Genomic DNA, 22187 nt, shown 5'->3' on the forward strand with positions numbered 1-22187 from the left:
TTCTATTACTCCAGCTTTCATGGTCATCCAAATCTTCTTGTGTAATATTCCTGTCCTCCTCCGCATTGGCAATACCTCCCAACTTTGTGTCATCTGAAGGTTTTATTAGCACACTCCCACTTTTTATGCCAAGGTCATTAATGCAAATGAAAAACAATCCTTGAGGAACTTCATTAGTAACCTCCCTCCAGCCTTTCAGAATGACCATGGATAGACAGTGGAGAGTTATTCAAAGCAAATCCTCCTATACATCCTTCATCTTCTCCAGCCTGTAACCAGAGCACTTTTCCATCTATGCATGAAGAGAAAATGTAGCCTTTATTCTTTGATGCAGGATCTTGCTGCTGTTACTTCTGCTTTTGTTACTCAGATTAGGGGGTTGTAATGCACTCTACATGGACCAGCCAGAAAATAAGCTGGAGCAGAAAGTGTCTGCCCACTTATTAACTAGGGTTTCTGACCAGGACCGTGTTGCACCAGTGCTCTGGGCTCCAGGCTGGCTGCCAATGCATTTCCAACTAGATTTTTAGATATTGGTGCTCACCTATGAAGCTCCAAATGGTGAGGGACCTGGTTACTGAAAGGAACACTTACTGTCATGTTGGCCATCAGCAGCTGCGCTTCAGGCTGGAGCTCCCTTGTTATAACGGGGGGGAGCTGCCAGCAGGGCATTCTCCGTGTGAGACCCTTTCCCTTTGGAACTTGCGTCCCCCTTGGCTGCCAGAGCCCAGATTTGTTAACCTGCCAAGTCCATCTTTTTTCCCAGGCTCTGAAGGAGGGGGTGAGGGCAGGGTTTCAATGTATTTTGTTATCCTGTTTTTAGCTGGTGCATATTTAGTGGATTTTATTATTGTGAATTACCAATTTAGGGGAGCGGTGCCTGTTTGTGGAAATTGTCAGTGGTGAATGCTGGAAGTTTTGGCTGCTGGGTAGGGGCATTTTAGTCCTTTTGGAACGTGAGCGCTTGTTCATGGCATTTTTGCACTGTGGACTTAACACATTAGCTGGATATAGCTGCTAAAATGATCAGCAGTGAAATAACTAATACTGTTGACTTTTAAACTGGTATCTTTAGGTTACAGAATTAACAACCCATTATGCCAAATGGGATAGCGCACACTTTTCGGGACACCATTTTGCGTTATCTATAGAATCAAGACAATTCTGGATTGATTTACACTTGATGTACATTTTAAAAGTCTCCTCAAAACCATGGGGCTAGAAACACTGGTAAAATTAGAGATTCTGGAGCACAATGCTGCAGCCAGCAGGGAATTTCATGGCAAATTCTGTGGCCGTGGAATCGCAGAACACAGACCTGTTACTAATGCTCCTTTTGCCTCCCTGTTTCCCATTCCGGTGCATTACGCTTTCAGTTTGTATTTCGTAGGTTCTGGAGAGGGAAACTAAGATTCAGGAGCTGCAGGAGATAATCACAGACCTTCACCACGAAATTTCCCGGAAGGACTCGGAGGCAGTCAATCAACTGCAGGAGAAGCACCTTCTGGAGAATACAGTGCAATCCCTCAGGCAGATGGTAAGGGAAAGCTTTCTCTGCACTCCATTGTCTTTGGTTGCATTTATTTGCAGTGTGGCCCCAATCAACTCCCTTCATGGTATGGCCCGTCACTTTCTCACCTCTTTTACCTGGACTTTCATCTTTTCCCTGTAGAAGCAGGCTTGAATTTAACTCCATGCAAAGAAAGTATCAGGAGCTATAGCATTCTGCAGCTTGGGCCTTCCCTCTCTGGAAACCTAGGGTCTCATTTTCAGAGGTGCCGAGCAGCCATAATTCCAGATGAAATTTATAGGATCTGCAACTTTGCATCATTGCCTTTGAAAATCAGAGTGTCTGTCATCTTCAGAACACCCCTCATCTCTTCTAGCTTAAACCCCTCCTAGACTATATACATGCTACATAGCCTAATGCCCCAGCTGGACGCTGGAGGCTGCTGTGCTTAATAGCCTGGGCACACTCCGTAGTGATCCTTTTGGCAGTGGCCAGGAAGACAATGAGAGTAATGCTGATCGTCCTGGTTTCCTGCAGCAAGAGGGAATTTCCCCATGCTCCTCACCAAGTTAGACTGTTTCAGTACTGCTCAGCCCATCCTTATTTAGTTATACAAAAAGAGATGTGTGTCTGAAAACCCTGGGTGCCCCGCTGCATTAGCCAAATATGTCGTCTACTTGCTAACCAAGCATCCCCTCCCCAACAGCCACAGCAACTCCTCAGTAGCAGACCAGATCAGAACGCCCAGTCATCATGCAAATCTTCAGCTCCATCAAGTGCCTTTTTCAAAAGACTTGGCTCCATTCTAGCTGATAATGACAAACCTCAAAGGCCAGAGTGTGAGTTCAAGAGCCTTAAGTTTGCATGTCATGGTGAGGAGGGGTATATGTGCATGCGTGCATGCATGTCATAACAGTATATTTATTAAGTCAGGTCATTATTAACTATTACTCAGGTGTAATCATAGAGCTGCACAGCACCTCACAGAACAAAGACCAGCTCTGGGCCTGAGTCTGCCCTCCTTACTACCAGATCAAAAGGACTCTACAAAAGATGGGTATTTTACACCCATTCTGCACAGGAATACATGACTGTATAAGCATGAAGAATCAGGCCCAGAGCCCTTGCCCCCAAAGAACACCAGCAGAACACAACGGGTTCTGGGACAGAGAAGACAAATGCACCTTTGCATCAGAGGGAAATCCAGTGCTGGGTTTTAGTTTTTTTATTCTCTCTAGTTTTTTTAAGCTTCTGTCACCTTGGGCTTTAGGCAGTTAAATTAGAGCTAATGTATGGTATTGGGCCTCAAGTGACATGGATTGCAGCCGTCTGTTGGCGCTCTCTAACCTCGGGTTTCTAATATTATCACAAAAAGCTTAAATTTGCCAGTGAGAGGAACTTCAGAAATTTGCCAAGATGGTTTGTATGTCTCTGTGGCAGCCATTGTCTTCCTCTCCTGTCCCTGGATCATTGCAAACAAGGTACCTCTTGCACTGCCCATCTTCCTCCTTCCCTGGACCAGCAAGCCCAGGACATGTTTTCCACCAGTCACCCAACCCAGAAGTCTTACTAGACAGGCACAACGGGGAGAGACAGGTGAAAGGATTTTCGTGGGAGACCATGCAGAGTAATGGATTAGGCTTGGGGTGGTACTGAATTGTTATATGACCCTGAACAAGTCACTCATCCTCTCTGAGCCTGCATTTCTTCATTTGTACAAAGGAGCTAATAATATTGTGGTACATGGTTACATGTTTGAAGTATCAAGGTCAATGGTGTGGAACTAGACCTCAGGAGTTCACAGCTCCCAACCCTAAGCTCAAGCAATTGGTTAGAGCACAGTACTTATTATGCTGAGGTTGTGAGTTCATGCCTCACCTGGAGCACTGGTTTGGGGGGAGGGATAGCTCAGTGGTTTGAGCATTGGCCTGCTAAACCCAGGGTTGTGAGTTCAATCCTTGAGGGGGCCATTTAGGGATCTGGGGCAAAAATTGAGGATTGGTCCTGCTTTGAGCAGGGGGTTAGACTAGATGACCTCCTGAGGTCCCTTCCAACTCTGATATTCTATGATTTTAGGGAGCCCCACCACTCCTGGAAAAGAAAGCTTACAAAGCATGTGCCATGTGTGCTCTGGGACTTCCATGGAACTCCGGACATGCACGTTAGCCACGAAATGTCCACTGAGCCAAAGGTACCAGGCCCCACCCAGGCTGACAATTAGTAGTTTATAGACCAGTCCATGTTTGGAGTGATCTGATGGAGGCCCTATCTTTGTGGGCAGACTGACTGCCTCTTCCATTCCTTCTTAGTGCCGCATGGCCCGAGTCCAGTGTCTGGAGCTGATCCTCTCTCTCCTTTCTGCAGATATTCAAAGCTATATATTATTCATGGTGACTGGCTTTGTTCAACGGTCCTAACTAAGCAGTTGTTGTGCACCTTGCAGTGCCAATTTTTATATTCATTTCATTTTGTTCTCATCATGTTTTCAGCTTGCCGTTGATTTTATATGGAATAGATGTTCATTATACAGATTTATCCGGGGGAGAAAGTGGGAATGAGGAGCAGGTTAGGTCCGTTGGGTTTTGGATATCTAGGAAGATGTGGCAATGGTTTGGAGATGGGATGGTTGGGGTTGTGTGGAATAAGCACACTAGATTGCTGTTTCTCGTGAAAGCATCAATACTGAAATAAAGTTGTCATTAAGTTTCAAAGTGAACAAACCAGTGATATTAATGAGGCAATTCATATCTCTTGAAGCTATGGTTTCCAGCTGTCTGCAAACCCCGAAAAAGGAAACTATCTCAGTTTATATTCAGCCCACATTGTTATAGGTTTCCTCACAACCAACAGACTAGAAACATTTCTCTTGGACTGACATCAACTTGACAGCATTTCTCTGCTTGTCTATCTGGAAAATGATTCCTTTTGAACACCAAAGCTACGCAAATCCAAAATTTTAGGAAATGTTCTAGTTATCAATGGGAAGATCCCTGTTGAATTGGGGGAAAATCAGAAAATTGAAAGAGGGAAATGGGGGAGCCCCTGGCATCTGGTTACTAGAGCTGTCGGCTTAACTATGTTTGTGATTGTCTGTACATCACAGATCTGTTGTTGGAGAGACAAGGTGGGCAAGGTAATAGCGTCTGTTGGTGAGATGGATGCGCTTTCGAGCTACAAGGAGCTTCTACACGTCTGAGGCTGAAGAAGAGCTCTGTGTAGCTCCAAAGCTTGGTCAAATAAAATCGCTAAAGATGCACTAAAGATTCATATGTCCCTTAATGCTGCAACCACCATTCCAGGGGACATGCATCCATGCTGATGATGGATTCTGCTTGATAATGATCCAAAGTAGCGTGGACTAAAGCATGTTCATTTTCATCATCTGAGTCAGATGCTGTGATAAATAAAGTGGGGGGGTGGGGTAAGTCCCTTTGATGGACACCCAGCCAGCCAGTTAGCTGTAAAATCCCTCCTGGTAACTGTTCTCTACTTGCTTCACCTTTAAAAAGTCCCCCAGGTAAAGAAGAAAAAAGGGTGCACCTGACCAAAAGAGCCAATGGGAAGGGAGAACTTTTTAAAATTGGGAAAGAAACTTTCCCTTTGTCTGTTCTCTCTGGGCTGCAGGGACACGGAGCAGCCATGCTGTAAGCAGGAATGCTGCATAAGATTGAACCAGATATGAAAAATTATCTTCCATACCTAGAGGGAATCATTTGGATAGGGAATGTTTAGGTAAACGCGATCAGATTTATTTCTTTATTTTGGCTTGTGAATCTCCTCTGTGCTAACCCCAGATGCTTTTGTATGCTTGTAACCTTTAAGCTGAACCCCCAAGAAAGCTAGTTTGGGTGCTTCATTTTTGGAATTGCTCTTTTTAAAAATCTAGCAAAAGCCTAAATTCCAGATGTATTTTCTTCCTTTTTGTTTTTAATAAAATTTACCTTTTTTAAGACCAGGATTGGATTTTTGATGTCCTAAGAGGTTTGTGCAGATGCTGTTTGATTAGCTGGTGGCAACAGCTGATTTCCTTTGTTTTCTTTCTCAGCTCTTCTCCGGAGAGGGGCGGGGGGTGAAAGGGCTTGAGGGTACCCCACAGGGAGGAATTCCCAAGTGTTCCTTCCTGGGTTCAAGGGGGGTTTTTTGCATCTGTGCAGTGGCAGCGTTTACCAAGCCAAGGTCAGAGAGAAGCTGGAACCTTGGGAGTTTAATACAAGCCTGGAGTGGCCAGTATTACTGTTTAGAATCCTTGCGGGCCCCCACCTTCTGCACTCAAAGTGCCAGAGTGGGGATTCAGCCTTGACAGATGCCACCACCAGAAAGTTGATTTTCTTTTTTGGTGGTTCGGGTTCTATAGTTTCCACATTGGAGCGTTGCTCTTTTAAGACTTCTGAAAGCATGCTCCACACCTCGTCCCTCTCACAGTTTGGAAGGCACTTCAGATTGTTAAACCTTGGGTCGAGTGCTGTAGCTATCTTTAGAAATCTCACATTGGTACCTTCTTTGCATTTTGTAAAATCTGCAGTCAAAGTGTTCTTAAAATGAACATGTGCTGGGTCATCATCCGAGACTGCTGTAACATGAAATATATGGCAGAATGCGGGTGAAACAGAGCCAGGGACATACAATTCTCCCCCCAAGAAGCTCAGTCACAAATTTAGTTAACGCACTATTTTTTTAATGAGCACCATCAGCGTGGAAGCATGTCCTCTGGAATGGTGGCCGAAGCATGAAGGGGCATACGAATGTTTACGAAATCTGGCACATAAATACCTTGCAATGCTGGCTACAAAAGTGCCTTGCAAACACCTGTTCTCACTTTCAGGTGACACTGTAAACAAGAAGTGGACAGCTTTATCTCCTGCAAATGTAAACAAACTTGTCTGAGCGATTGGCTAAGCAAGAAGTAGGACTGAGTGGACTTGTATGCTGTAAAGTTTTACATTTGTTTATTTTTGAACGCAGTAATTTTTTTTGGCATAATTCTACATTTGTAAGTTGCACTTTCATGGTAAAGAGATTGCACTACAGTACTTGTATGAGGTGAATTGAAAAATACTATTTCTTTTGTTTTTACAGTGCAAATATTTGTAATAAAAATAATATAAAGTGAGCACTGTACACTTTGTATTGTGTGCTGTAATGAAATCAATATATCTGAAAATGTAAAAAACAGCCAAAATATTTAAATAAATGGTATTCCATTATTGTTTAACAGTGCAATTAATCGCAATTACGTTTTTTAAACTCTTGACAGCCCTAGAGCAAACATGTCGCTTCTAAGGTTATGGCCACTGCATTGCTCGTAACATATAGTCTTGTGCAGAGGCTGCCAATTCTAGGCAGGGCCGTTTTGAGTGCTGATCCCTGTGCGTATTCCATTGTGGGTAGTATCTGCTCCATGTGCCTGAGACGGAGAGTTCTTGCAATTGGTTAGTCTTGTCCACTGGTCCACGTGTACTCTTCTCATGCTCCTCACTGAGGCTATAAGGGGTGGGGCGGACTGACCACCTCCCCAGGTCCTTCTCAGCATAGTATGGCCTGAGTCGGAACCTCCAGTGTCTGGAGCTGATCCTTTCTCCTCTTCCCACAAATATTCAGTTATATTTTATTCTTCTTTGCTGTTAATTAGTGTTTTGATAGTTCCCAAGTTAGTGTTAGAATCCCCACCCCTGGAGACCCTCCCAGCACAGGACTTAAATTGTGCCCTGGATACAGGGCTTCAAAAACTGCATCTCCTGACTCCGCTCTTTCTCAGTCAGTGATGATCACCAGCACTGCCTCTACTGCCTTGAAGAAGCTCATATCTTTGCTAAGTATGGAATCTGCTGCTCTTCTCCCAGCCAAATCTGACAGATGTAAGAACTCCAGCTTCAGAAGCATCCTATGGAGCGCCCAGCGAAGCCCCAGTCAGACCCAGGCCAGAGAGACCCCCTTCTACATCAGAGAGACCCCCTTCTACATCAAGGTGCATGCCACCTCATACTATGCTGGACTTCAGAAGGAAAAGGAGCAGAGGGAAAGACCCTTCATCTGGGCCCTCTCATGAGAGTAAAGGGCGCTCTCACAAACATAAAAGCCAATCCCCTCTAGACCCTCTAAGAGGAGGGATCCCTGACCCAGTCCAGATTAGGTGAGCCTTCATGCCTAAGCCACAAGGACTTAGGCCCCCCAAGCCTTGTGGACATGATCAGAAAGCACACAGGAGCGAGGCTTCTTCTGTATTAGCCTCGGTATCAACTTTGCTGTCTGTGGTACCAACTAAAAAGAAACTCTGGGACCTGAGGACCAGGAACTGCTGGGACCCCCGAAACCACCAGATCAGAGGCACATGCGCTGACAGTACGGTCACAGCCCCATAAGGAGCCGCCGTCTACACCTACTGTGGCAGCACGCGACGTCTGAAGGGGCGGGTGACTTACCCCGTTCTGGAGGTAGAGCAGAACTGATACTCACAGGGAGATTCTAATACCAGTGAGAATTGAAACGCCTGAGAGAAGTCTGTCGCCCATCCCGTCCACTAACCGTGATGTCCCCTCTGCAGAACCAGCAACACTGCCGATGGAGCCATATGGGACTTTTTCATCACTGGGCTAGTCAGACATACTGGTGGAACCAGCTTCACCTCCACCTAGAGAGAGCAGCCCAGACAGGGGATCAGGAGTCTCCTGGAACCAGGCTAGGCCATGCAAACATGGAGACCCTCCTTGGGACTGATGGTACCCCACGCCTTGGGGACCATTGCAACCTGCTTTTGAACTCTCAGACTGGCCCTACTGGGGACTTGCCCAGTACTTGGAATCTATGCAATCCAACAGAGTCTTACTCACCCCCCTTCTTCAAGGGGTCAACCAGAACCTCCCTGTGAGCCCATGGAAGAGGAGCAAGATGAGCCGGACCCACTGGTACTATCAGTACCAAAAGGAATTATCACTCTCATCATCCAATGAGGAGGTTGCTCCAGCCTCACCATCTCTCCCAGATGATCATAGCCAATTTCAAGAGATGTTACAGAGTGGCAGCAGAACTCCAGATTTCCTTAGAGCAGGTCCAGAGATCTCCACATAAGCTCCTGGCTATCCTACAGCCTACAGAATCCCGTTGGGTCCCTCTCCCATTAAATGAAACCATACTAGAACTGGCAAGGGCTGTATGGCAAATGCTGGCTACCTATGCCCCTACCCTCAAGGACAGAAAAGCAATATTTTGTCTGGGCTAAGGGAACAGAGTTCTTGTTCAGCCACCCTGAACAAGACAACATCCAAGGGCCATCCCTGTAGGTAAGGAGTCCGGGCATGTAGATCTAAGGGAAAGAAGGTGTTTACATCTGCCAGCCTTCCATGTAGAATCTCAAGCTATCATGCCCTTCTCACCAAATGTGATTTCCTGAATTTCTCTAAAGTTCCTGAACTTTTGGGACAAAATATGGAGAACCCACTCACTCCTGCCTCTGCTTCAGTCTACAAACCGCTCAGACCTGATTGCTGGTAAAGCACCCTGTGCAGCTGATTTACAGCGTGGGATCCCACCACACTTGTACAGTACACAGCTCTGCTCCAGTGGTCCTAGGCAGTCCTCCGCTCCTGCGGCAGGTGAGGAGGAGCAATCTCTCTCTCCTTCTCACTGCCTGTTTTCCTCCTTCTGCGTCCTTCTTATGTCTCTTTGTAGCCTCTGCCAAATGGCTTAACTAGCCTTTCAGCTCTCCTCCACCCACCAGTTAGGCCCAGCTCTGCTTAACCAGGTCTGTTCTGCAGTGTTTAATTGGAGCCGCAGTGACCAGAGTGCTGGCTCAGGTGTTGTCTAGCACTCTGTCACAACAGGGCTCAAAACCCTTGCTGCCAACATAAAAACATAGAGAACCAAAAGAAGTGCAACGGCTAAACAACACAGTAAAAGAAGCAGTGAAGTTCTTTGAGATGTGTGGTCCCTATCTGTGTTTCACACCCCGTCCTCCTTCCCCTCTGCTTCAGATCAGGACAAGCTTCATGGTAGAGAAGGAACTGGAGAGGTGGCCACTCTGCCCCAACCCTTATGCCCTTGGTGCGGAGCACAAGGAGAGCAGGGGTGCAGGTGTGGACCAATGGACACAGCTTTCAAGAATTCTCGCATCTCGGACACCTGGAGCATGTGTGTTCTCGCAGTAGAATACACACAGGGACCACACATCTGGAAGAACTGCAGTCACAATAAGGTGAGTAATTTCCCTTACAGAGTTCCCCCAGGAGATGTTTCTCCTGCTCCCAGGGCAACATTCATGCAATCATTTCAGATCTAATGCTCAGGCCTTCCCTTGACTGTTCCCAGGCTCACTTCCTAGCCACTGTGTCAGGACACCACTGTCCAACCTAGGCCTGTGGGGTCCCTAGCCTTCGTGCCACAGAGGTAATGCTGAACCACGACCCCTGACCAGCAGCCTTCGGGCGAAGAATCCACAGCTCCACAACAGCCAAGCCCCTGATTGGCTGGACAGGCAGCATTCCCATTGGATACTTGGCCTATATGAAGACCCCAGCAGGAAGAAGAAGCAGTCTCAGCAATAGGCCATTGCAGATTACACTCCTCATCCGACGTCACCTATCTATCAGGCCAACGTGGCCTCTTGGATTGGATCTCATGGCTACCAACCCCTGCGAGAAATCTGATTGTTACCTCGGATTGCCTCTAGTACCCATTGACCTCCCAGCTACCAAATCACCTGCATACCACTTCATTACACCTCTGGGTTGCCCCAACCCTCTTCAGCCACTGGGCATTGCACCCTTCTGGCTTCAGCACCAGCTAGAATTTGATTTATTGGCAGTTTGTGTGATGCAAGGGGATCTCAGCTTCTTTGGTCTAATGTGAAGCCTTCAATAACTGAGTGCATGTTTGTAAGTTGTCCATCTTTAGCCCATTTCTGGAGGGAGAAAAACCCATTGACTTTACAGCGGGAGTGACTGCTGATCAGCAGTTCTGTGTTTTGATTCCTGGAAGATCTGTATAATTTTTTTTCTAGGTGAGTGAGTGGAGAGCTGAGCTGTACTACAGAGCAGTTAGAGGAGCTTCACTCTAGAGCCCGCATAATGCAAGATGTAGCTGTGAGTGTATATAGTTAAGGAAGCTACACTGATGCCATCAGTGGGCAGTAGCTGGGGTCTGGGGTCACTGTCCCTCTAGAAGACAGGTTCTGCTCCTGGTCATATGATATAAATCTGGATTAAGTCATTGCTGCTGTTCAGCACATTCATGAGATTAGAAGGACGGTGGTGGAATCTGTTGTGATCCTTACAGGCTGGGTGTAACACACACTATATTTCTGGGTCTTAAAATCTCTCCTGTAAGGAAATAGAAGCTCCTGCTTTGCCAACCCTAGCTGGACTCTGGTACCAAGGAGCTGATTCAGGGCAGGGCCCTCCAAACAAATGTTGAGTAGCTGTGGCCTCTGGGCCTGGCCCGCAGCCTGGTGATGGACAGGTGGGCAGGCACTGGAGGAGACTCGGAGATCTTTTGAGGAGTCAGAGCTCTAAGGTTGGTAAATAGTTGGCAGGGCAGCTGCCAGACAACTGCACGGTGTCTTCTCTAGTTAATTCCGCTGTCTCCCAGCCCCTGCACCTCCCTTCTCCTTGCCTTGTTATTCCTTTCGACCACTTTGCTATGTTCTCAGGTCAAGGGCTTGCCCTACAGAAAGGAAAAGCTTAGCTGAAAATTAGGAGGTTTAATCAAAGCTTTTCCAGATGGCAGAACCGATCCGCAAACATTGAACTGGACAGAATGAAATGCCATTCAAATGGAAACAGAGGGGCTTGCACATTTTCCCTAACAAAGAACTTGACTCCAGCACCCCCTCCCCACCCTGAGTCACTCTTTCCTGCAGAGGGTGGGAATGAAATCTGGGGGAAGCCAGGCTGGGGGTGCAGTCACACAACATTATTTGTCTGTGCAGCCCAGCATCCAAATCATTACTCTTCGGTGACAGTAGCAGGAGACCATTAGAATTTGCAAAGCTCCCCTTTCTCTTTATGGCAGTGGTTTTCTACTCTCAGAAGTTGCCTGGCACTTCAGGTGACAGCCAGGTCCCAGTGTGTAATTTCCAGACTCTGACCCCAAAGGGGACAAAGTGTGGATCTGAGTGGGGAAAGGAAAGCTGACAGCTGCTCAGTCTGGAGTACCCTGTTTAGTTCCCTGCCCATGGGGTTTGTGCATGTGCCATCTCCTTGGTGTGACAGGTGCATGGCAAAGAAGCACATCAGCTTCCTGCTGGTTCTGAAAATCTGCCCTTCCCCCATGCTCTCAGTGCATTGATAGGTTTAAAAACAGCACAAGTGCAAAGTGGATTGGAAATGCCACCCCCCCCCCCCTTGCTTCTGTCGCAGAGCCCTGCAAGCACCGATGAGGGGGCAGGATTTGCTCCTCGGGAAGGGCTTGAGTACATAGAAGAGCCTTGTCTTGTGCCTTGCCAGGGAATGGAGCCAGTGGGAACCTTCCCTGCCCCTCACTGCCCAGGAGGTGGGAGGAGTGCAGTGGTGCTCTCCCCCACCCCTCCACCACCCACGACGTGGGCTGGATTTTCAGCTTTGCCAATTGTGCCCAACACTGGGGGGGACCCTTGTTGTGCCCGCACATTTGCCTGTGAATTGTTGTGTGCTGGGGGTTGGGAGGTCAGGAAGGGGCTGTGCTCTGTGCACGGTCCAGTACTATGTATGCAGTGCCAGACCCAGGATATTAGAGAGACGACGGGGGGAGGGAATATCTCGCCAGCAGCACTTGGTCCAGTAACAGAGATGACCTCCCGCACCTCGCCTCCGCACTTGTCAGGGGTGTCAGGCATGCTCCTATGAGCAGAATCAGGGCCCTCCTTGTCTCTCTGTAACACAGGCAGGCAAGGGGCTGTCGCACCTTGTGCTGCTCCAGAGGGATGTCCATGCCCCCTCCTTGCAGAACCTCTCCGCTGGCACGCTCCCCCATTCAGGCACACACCTGCCGCTCATTTACCTGGCTGTGCAAGTGCGGGCTGCTGTGAGAAGCAAATAATGGGGCCTTTGGGATCTTCTTGGTGAGCATGCTAGTGCTGCTCCAGTGACACGGGGCTGCATGAGCGGCCGTGTGCACAAGGACTCTGGCTGGGCAGGTCAGGCAGGGAATAGCTCTGTCACTGGCCATTTAGATTCAGCCATTTCATCTGCAGTTCCCTCAAGTGCTGAATTGAATAAAACCAGCAGCAGCGGTGGGGGAGGGGCTCTGAGCTAAATGAAAAGAGCAGGCAGCTTGTAAAAGAGAATCACATCATTCCACTGAAAATCCAGCTCCAGCAGGAGGCGTGGCAGGAGCCTGGCAAACCCATCCAGTGCAGCAGGGAGGGCTCTGTGCATGTCTGCCACTAAAGAAGGGCATGGTCCTCCAGGGGTGCCAGCCCCAGGGCTTTAGAGGGAGCCTCACACCAGCTAGAGTCACGTGGCAGTGGCAGAATCTCAGCCCTAACCAGCAAGGAAAAGGCCATTCCAGCTCTCCTGGCTGTGGCTCAAAGCCAGCAGGGAAACAAAAAGGTCCCCCATTTATTATTTTGCAAATACTCAGTGCTGGGGCTTGACTGCTGGCTTCTGATACATGACCGGGGCAGCTGGAGTATCTCCCCTCTCCATAACCAGCTTCTGTGGAGTAGCTTTTGAGGAAGGGGTTGTGACTCCTTCCCCTCTGCCCATCATCTCTACTCCAAGTGCATTTTCCTTCTGCGCCAGGCTCCTGGCAGGGCCTGTCCTCACTGACAGTCACTCAGCTCAGTGCAGGCATTGAAATAGAGCAAAATGTATTGGAGAAAATCACAGAATGAAGCAGAACATAAATTCGTAGGGCCTGATTTGCCTCCCACGAGTGCAGCTTCATTCTCATCCAGGAGTTACTGCGATGAACCCCCAAGTAACTGACAGAAGCATCAGGCTCCCTGGCCCTACGCTCCGTCTCAGAAGGAATTGCCTCACGATGCAGAAAGCCCTTCGGTTTGATCCCCACCATCGAAACTATAACCCTTTAGATTCTGTGCATGTGTCTACCTTGGGAAAATGAGGGCGCCCCCCAACCCCAGGGCTGAACATATCCAGGTCACGCCTCTTATAAATATTGATGCCATTGTTTGTATGGTACAGGGCAAGCCACATCTCTGCCCCCGCTTACCCTCCCACCGTCTCTCTGTATATGCCTCCTCCAGTGTCAGGCCTCGGGCCTTTATATCTGCTGGGGTGGAATCATGCCATTCTTGCACGCATCCAGTGAATTCACCAGGCTTATCCACCATGTCTGACTTAGGTCTGACACCTGCAGTCCTTCCCTTCGGGAGTCTGGGAGCAGTGGGGCGACAGGGACCAGCCAGCCTGCTTAAACCACAGCATGGATTATTTTAGCAGTAGGAACAAAGCATTTAGAGAGGAGGATTTAAAAACAGTCTGCACGCCTGTCTATCTCATCAGAAGGGTTATTGCCATCCTGTGCTGGCAGGTCCAGCGGGCCAAGTTTCTTCAGACGCCCAGTGGGTGCCAATCTATCTGAACGGTTCCCCAACAGCTACTGCGCCCTAGAGAGTGTCACTTCTTCGTCAGCCAAAGCTGTTTGTTCTTCTCCATTCCCAGCTGTTGGCCCTCTTTGCCCAAGCCAGTCTGGTTGGCTCAGGGGGAGTGGCTTTCCCATTAACAGCCTTTGTGTGTTTGCTGACGGGGATTTTATTTGGAGCCATTGTGTTGCCTTTCTGCTTGTTTCCCAAGAGTCCTGTTAATTTAACCCAATATATTCATACAGAAAACATCCCAATAAGCAGGCCAACATACAGGATTAGTAAATTATTCTACAGCGGCTCCATGTCCATCAGTCTGTAGATGGCACTAAGGAGTGTTTGGAAATGCGTTTGCTATCACATTCTCGGACACCATTCCTTTTCTCAGTGTAGACGAAAGTGTGTGCGCACATGTACAACTGTGTGTTCCTCCCAGTTTGTCACGTGAGGCTCACATCCAGGTCTGAGCTCAAGTCCTTTATTAACCACGTCTACATGAGAAAGTTGCACCACTTTAGGTTAAATCGGATTTTTAAATCATTTTAGTTAAACTGGTACAGACCCCTATGTGGGCACTCTTATTTCAGACTGGATCCACACAGGGTTTGCTCCACTATAAGTAAAAACCTTATAAAAACCTTATAAAAAACAAGGCCTTAAAGGGGCTCAATTCTGTAACTCCCCACTTTTGCATTATCTCCATCAGCAGCAGTGCTGGTGTAGATGGGACACAAGCATTTTTACCATGCTGACATTGTGACCTTCTCTGAGCGGAGTTAGATGTCGCTGTGGTAAAACATCCGCACCATGCAGCAGCAGAAGATATTAAAGAAAATGTGAGTGTAGCTACAATCTTACAGACTCTTCCCAAGGGCCAGTTTACATTAGCATTTCAGCATGGCATAGTCTGAGACCAGACTCCGGAATACTAGAACTGGCCCAGTTTGTATAGCTCAGATATCTTTTGTTCTCCCAAAAGTCCTTCATCCACACACGGCAGTTGATTGTCTTTGGAATGACGTCCTTCCAAAGTCATATTCTTCCCACACCCACGAAGGTAGGGTCTTTGGTGTCTTTTCTCTCTGATTTAATGACCTTAACACATCACTTTGGTCATAGACCTTTGGTTAGTATGTACCAGGTAGCTCCTCCTCAGACCATGTGTAAACATGCAGTGCAGAGCTCACTCCTCCTCGATAACCAATGCACACGGATAGCACATGGATTTTAGGATACAGTGCTCTCCAAGGCTTAGTGCATCAACATGCAGAAATTAGATACATTCCTGTGTAACAGAGAACTAGAAATCAGGAATTCATACTCTGCAGTCAGCCTGCGTGTGTGTGTTCACCAGTCAGCCTGTGTGTGTGTGTGTGTTCACCAGTCAGCCTCTGTGTCTGTGTGTGTTCACCAGTCAGCCTCTGTGTGTGTGTGTGTTCAGCAGTCAGCCTGTGTGTGTGTGCGTGTGCGTGTTCAGCGGTCAGCCTGCATGTGTGTGTGCGTGTGTGTGTGCATGTGCGCGTTCAGCGGTCAGCCTGCGTGTTCAGTGGTCAGCCTGCATGTGCGCGTGCGTGTGCGTGCGTGTGTGCGGCGGTCAGCCTGCATGTGTGTGCGCGTGCGTGTGTGTGTGTTCAGCGGTCAGCCTGCGTGTGTGTGTGCATGTGCGTGTTCAGCGGTCAGCCTGCGTGCGTGTGTGCATGTTCGGCAGTCAGCCTGTGCGTGTGTGTGTGTGTGTGCGCGTGTTCAGCGGTCAGCCTGCGTGTGCGTGTGCGTGTGTGTGTGCGTGTTCAGCGGTCAGCCTGCGTGTGCGTGTGTGTGTGCGTGTTCAGCGGTCAGCCTGCGTGTGTGTGCGTGTGTGTGTGCGTGTTCAGCGGTCAGCCTGCGTGTGTGTGCGTGTGTGTGTGCGTGTTCAGCGGTCAGCCTGCGTGTGTGTGTGCATGTGCGTGTTCAGCGGTCAGCCTGCGTGCGTGTGTGCATGTTCGGCAGTCAGCCTGTGCGTGTGTGTGTGTGTGTGTGTGTGCGCGTGTTCAGCGGTCAGCATGCGTGTGCGTGTGTGTGTGCGTGTTCAGCGGTCAGCCTGCGTGTGCGTGTGTGTGTGCGTGTTCAGCGGTCAGCCTGCGTGTGCATGTGTGCGTGTTCAGCGGTCAGCCTGCGTGTGTGTGTGTGCGTGTGTGTGCGTGTTCAGCGGTCAGCCTGCGTGTGTGTGTGTGCGTGTGTGTGTGCGTGTTCAGCGGTCAGCCTGCGTGTGTGTGTGTGCGTGTGCGTGTGCGTGTTCAGCGGTCAGCCTGCGCGTGTGTGTGCGTGTGCGTGTTCAGCGGTCAGCCTGCCTGCGTGTGTGTGCGTGTGCGTGTTCAGCGGTCAGCCTGCCTGCGTGTGTGTGTGTGCGTGTGCGTGTGCGTGTTCAGCGGTCAGCCTGCGTGTGCGTGTGTGTGCGTGTGCGTGTTCAGCGGTCAGCCTGCATGTGCGTGTGCGTGTGTGTGCGTGTGCGTGTTCAGCGGTCAGCCTGCGTGCATGTGTGTGCGTGCGTGTGTGCATGTTCGGCAGTCTGCGTGTGTGTGTGTGTGCGTGTTCAGCGGTCAGCCTGCGTGTGTGTGTGCATGTTCAGCGGTCAGCCTGCGCGTGTGTGCGTGTGTGTGTGCGTGTTCAGCGGTCAGCCTGCGTGTGTGTGCATGTGTGTGTGCGTGTTCAGCGGTCAGCCTGCGTGCGTGTGTGCATGTTCGGCAGTCAGCCTGTGCGTGTGTGTGTGTGTGTGTGCGCGTGTTCAGCGGTCAGCCTGCGTGTGCGTGTGTGTGTGCGTGTTCAGCAGTCAGCCTGCGTGTGCGTGTGTGTGTGCGTGTTCAGCGGTCAGCCTGCGTGTGTGTGTGTGCGTGTGTGTGTGCGTGTTCAGCGGTCAGCCTGCGTGTGTGTGTGTGCGTGTGTGTGTGCGTGTTCAGCGGTCAGCCTGCGTGTGTGTGTGTGCGTGTGTGTGTGCGTGTTCAGCGGTCAGACTGCGCGTGTGTGTGCGTGTGCGTGTTCAGCGGTCAGACTGCGCGTGTGTGTGCGTGTGCGTGTTCAGCGGTCAGCCTGCGTGTGTGTGTGTGCGTGTGCGTGTTCAGCGGTCAGCCTGCATGTGCGTGTGTGTGTGCGTGTGCGTGTTCAGCGGTCAGCCTGCGTGCGTGTGTGTGCGTGCGTGTGTGCATGTTCGGCAGTCAGCCTGTGCGTGTGTGTGTGTGTGTGTGCGCGCGTGTTCAGCGGTCAGCCTGCGTGTGTGTGTGCGTGTTCAGCGGTCAGCCTGCGTGTGCGTGTGTGTGTGTGCGTGTTCAGCGGTCAGCCTGCGTGTGCGTGTGTGTGTGTGCGTGTTCAGCGGTCAGCCTGCGTGTGCGTGTGTGTGCGTGTTCAGCGGTCAGCCTGCGTGTGCGTGTGTGCGTGTGTGTGTGCGTGTTCAGTGGTCAGCCTGCGTGTGTGTGTGTGCGTGTGTGTGTGCGTGTTCAGCGGTCAGCCTGCGTGTGTGTGCGTGTGCGTGTTCAGCGGTCAGCCTGCGTGTGTGTGTGTGTGTGTGTGTTCAGCGGTCAGCCTGCGTGTGTGTGTGTGCGTGTTCAGCGGTCAGCCTGCGTGTGTGTGTGCGCGTGTGTGCGTGTGCGTGTTCAGCGGTCAGCCTGCGTGTGCGTGTGTGTGTGCGTGTGCGTGTTCAGCGGTCAGCCTGCGTGTGTGTGTGCGCGTGTGTGCGTGTGCGTGTTCAGCGGTCAGCCTGCATGTGTGTGCGCGTGTGTGCGTGTGCGTGTTCAGCGGTCAGCCTGCATGTGTGTGCGTGTGTGTGTGCGTGTGCGTGTTCAGCGGTCAGCCTGCGTGTGCGTGTGTGTGTGCGTGTGCGTGTTCAGCGGTCAGCCTGCGTGTGTGTGTGCGCGTGTGTGCGTGTGCGTGTTCAGCGGTCAGCCTGTGTGTGTGTGTGTGTGCGTGCGTGTTCAGTCGTCAGCCTGCGTGTGTGTGTGTGCGCGCGTGCGTGTGTGTGTGCGTGTTCAGCGGTCAGCCTGCATGTGTGTGTGCGTGTGTGTGTGTGCGTGTTCAGCGGTCAGCCTGCGTGTGTGTGTGCGCGTGTGTGCGTGTGCGTGTTCAGCGGTCAGCCTGCGTGTGCGTGTGTGTGTGCGTGTGCGTGTTCAGCGGTCAGCCTGCGTGTGTGTGTGCGCGTGTGTGCGTGTGCATGTTCAGCGGTCAGCCTGCATGTGTGTGCGCGTGTGTGCGTGTGCGTGTTCAGCGGTCAGCCTGCATGTGTGTGTGTGTGCGTGTGCGTGTTCAGCGGTCAGCCTGCGCATGTGTGTGTGCGTGTGTGTGTGCGTGTGCGTGTTCAGCGGTCAGCCTGCATGTGTGCGTGTGTGCGTGTGCATGTTCAGCGGTCAGCCTGTGTGTGTGTGTGTGCGTGCGTGTTCAGTCGTCAGCCTGCGTGTGTGTGTGTGCGCGCGTGCGTGTGTGTGTGCGTGTTCAGCGGTCAGCCTGCATGTGTGTGTGCGTGTGTGTGTGTGCGTGTTCAGTCGTCAGCCTGCGTGTGTGTGTGCATGTGCATGTTCAGCGGTCAGCCTGTGTGTGTGTGTGTGCGCGCGTGCGTGTGTGTGTGCGTGTTCAGCGGTCAGCCTGCATGTGTGTGTGCGTGTGTGTGCGTGCGTGTTCAGTCGTCAGCCTGCGTGTGTGTGTGTGCGCGCGTGCGTGTGTGTGTGCGTGTTCAGCGGTCAGCCTGCATGTGTGTGTGCGTGTGTGTGCGTGCGTGTTCAGTCGTCAGCCTGTGTGTGTGTGTGTGCGCGCGTGCGTGTGTGTGTGCGTGTTCAGCGGTCAGCCTGCGTGTGCACATGCGCATGCACCAGCCACGTGTGCGTGCCGTGTCTGTGTGCATAGTTTAACTGGGCGCTGGATTCTTGTCCTCGGGTTTAACCCTATACCTGCTATCTGTAGTTGAACTAACGGCGTGTGAAGTGGGTTCCCGGGGCTTAGGGAGAAGCCAGCGGCAGCTGGCGCACACGCCCTGCTCCGCAGTAGTTCCCTGCCTGGACTCTTGCTGCGCACAGGGCCTTGCTGCACGGTCGCTGAGTGAACGTTGGCCACGTACGAGGCTAATCCCCTGGGGGCACCGCTTGCGCGCTGTGTGGGTGCCCCCGGGAGTGACTGTGGGGGAGCCTGCTTGCTTTGAGTCCACCCCTCGCTCCCTGTGCACTCCCTGCCCTGGGTGGACACGCGCCTAGACTAACCCTCTATGGCGCCACAGAGTGGACTCTCGTGGTGTGACCTGCAGCGTGCACCGCAGTGTCCCACGAACCCGCTGCTGGCATGCGCGAGGACTGTATTAGTGCAAACTAGGCGCCTTTTATTTCACGCCGGTGGTGTCCACGTGGGGCAGTGAGAGCACACCACTTTGTGGTGTCTGCAGTTCACACCCCTGCAGTCCACACTGTAGACAAGCCCTAAGGCCTGGTCGGCACTCAGTACGTCTACACTGCAATCAGGGGGTGAGTGCAGCATGTACAGACATACTCGAGCTAACTTTGATCTAGCGAGCTCGAATAACAGTAGCTTTGAAGCCATGGCAGCATGGCCTAGCCATTCAAGCGTAACGCCGGCAGGCCCTGGTTGGTGGCGGGCAGGATCGAACCTGGGACCGCTGAAGCTTAGTATATGAGCCTCTACTGCATGAGCTAAAAGCCATAGTCTGTAGCAGACTCTCCAATCTCTAGATAGCCTAGGGGCCACTAGAGGGGGACAGGGCCACTCCAAGCAGGCAGGGGCGGCGAGTTATACGGGCCCATGGTGCCTGTGCTCCAGGAATATTCAGGGCCTGGGTGCCCAGCTCCACCAATGTTCGGGGCCAGGTCTATCCCCACCCAGAGCGCCGACTCCGCAGCTCCCATTGGCCAGGAACTGTGGCCAATGGGTGCTGCAGGGGCAGTGCCTACGGGCAGCCACCCGCAGAGACTCCCCTCCCCTCCCCCCGTCTAGGAGCCGCTACCAGAGGGGTGTGCCAGTCACTTTAGGGAGCCACCCGAGGTAAGCACCGCACCCCTCACCCTCTCCTGCACCCCAAGCACCCCCTGCCCCAGACCAGAACCCGCACCCAAATTCCCTCCCAGAGCCTGCACCCCACAGCCCCTCTCGCACCCCCTCCTGCACCCAAATGCCATCCCAGACCCTGACCCCTCACCCCTCCCGCACCCAAACTCCCTCCTCGAGCTTGCACCCCGCATCCCTCCTGCACCCAAACCCCTTCCCAGAGCCTTCGGCAGGTGGTGGGGGATGGGCACCACCAAAAGCTATACAATCCGGCCGCCCCTGCAAGCAGGCATGGGTTACACAAGCACACAGCCAGGGTCCTGGGTAGGTTTACGCAGCCCCTGCTTCTGCCATTCAAGCTGCCTAGGTCACAGCTAGCTCAGGCCTGTCTGCCCGTGCCGCAGTCACACCTTGCACTGCAGTGTAGACAGACCTTCGGAAAGCTTCCCATTTTTGACACTGGGTGGACACGCTGCTGCAGCTGCATGGCTCCGCTCTACCCACACTTTCTGCAGTGGTGCTGAACATGGTCTTTGCCCTCTGCTTGCCGTTAAACTGTCCTCAGCACTGACTGAGCTGCACCCTTTGCTGAAGCAAGTGTAAATGTGATCTAGTGCTTCGATAGCAGGGCTGGGAGTCAGGACTCACGGGGGTAGGACACTGGCCGTGCCTCACGCTTCTCCTTCGGTAGTGACTCTGACCTACTTCACATGGTTTTGGGAGGCCTAATTTCCTACCGTTTATGAAAGGGCTCTGTGTTCCAGTGACTCTGGATCCAAGGGGTAGAGCATGAGAGAGGCTGCTGCTGTGAGCTTGTGTTTTGCAGCTATGGTTTCCCCCCTGCATTGCTGCTCTGGTTGCTTGCCTGCTGTAGTGGCTTATTCATTTTAAAACATGGTTATTTTTCATGTGGTCTCCGTGTGTTTGGGGTGCTTCTCATTGTCCTTGCTTCACCAAAACTGAGCATTCCTGTGTGTATTTCCTTGTGTGAAATGCTTGCACGTGTGTGTGTGTGTGCGTGCACGCACAAGGGAGATGGAGCTGCAGCTTCAGCTACACTAAGCAATTAAACTCCAGCAGCTCAGGGATGAGCAGGAGGCCGTGATTTTCCTTCCCTTTGCAGTAATTGCCTCAGCAATCAGCTTTGATCACCCGAGAGCAGAGGAGATGAGGGTTGCAAGTTGACATCAGTGGTTTTAATATATCCATTTACATATACAGCAGCATACAGCTTTCCATAGCATCTCTGACCTGAAACCATTGCAGCCCCATAGACACCTCATTGAATTTAATACTTCGCCGCTGCGGAAGCCACAGGACGAGGGTGGGGATGGATAATCAAGCCCTCGCTCGCTCGCTCTCTGTGAATGTCTATAGAAATGACATGAAAGTAATTGCTTTTGAAAAGCAAAGCAGAAATGGCACAATTGATTCCACTTAAACGAGAGAGGAAGGGGAGTGGGGGGAATGTTCGCCCTAAACACGTCGCCGACTCTCCTGCAGCAAGCAAATGGACTCCTGTTTCTATGGGGAAGAGGGGAAGGTGGGCAACATGTGACTGTTCAGGTCTCTGGCTGGCAGGAGAGGGGCAGACTGTCCCAGGCTGGCAGTGCTGCAGGATGTACTCTTTAGTCTAACTCTGACCAAAATGGTACCTGCAGCCCCCTGCCCTGTGGCCCCCTGTGACAGACTCTGGTAAGGGAGAGCTGCTATGGTAACCCCACTTCTCCTTGCACAATCCACGTGTGAGGCCACAGGTGGATTATTCCACATGCCAAGGGAGTAGGACGTGCACAGCAGGGAAAGTCTGGGAGATAAAGTTCAATGCCCCTGGCTGGTGCACCCTAACCTGACCTCCATGAGGCTTGTTTGGAGCTGTAGTTGAAATGCACCCCGCCTGCCCAGAATAGTTTATCTGTGCTGTACTTTCTGTTACCAAACTCCACCCTGTAGGCCACAAAAGGCAGCTAGTCCTCTCCCATGCAGGCTCCCTTAACCCTCAGAGGAGACTTGGTCTGAGAACGGCTGAACCCTTCACTCCGCAGTGCAGTTCATTAGGATGAAAGAGCCTCGGACTGTAAAACAGGAGCTCAAGGCACAAGACAGTCCTGTGTGTGAACACTAGATGGTGGGTCCTGCTGAGGGAGATGC

General features: G+C 51.2%; 1 protein-coding gene across 1 annotated transcript in view; it reads left to right on the forward strand.

The window, feature by feature from the left end:
• LOC140896510 (uncharacterized) overlaps positions 1-22187 on the forward strand; it is a 347929-nt gene that overhangs the window by 214811 nt on the left and 110931 nt on the right. Inside the window, exon 6 of the mRNA XM_073308434.1 lies at positions 1391-1537. Within this exon, the coding sequence (XP_073164535.1) occupies positions 1391-1537 (147 nt within the window). The remainder of the gene's footprint in view (positions 1-1390; positions 1538-22187) is intronic.

This window comes from Lepidochelys kempii, chromosome 12 (genome assembly GCF_965140265.1).
Source record: "Lepidochelys kempii isolate rLepKem1 chromosome 12, rLepKem1.hap2, whole genome shotgun sequence".
NCBI lineage: Eukaryota > Metazoa > Chordata > Testudines > Cheloniidae > Lepidochelys > Lepidochelys kempii.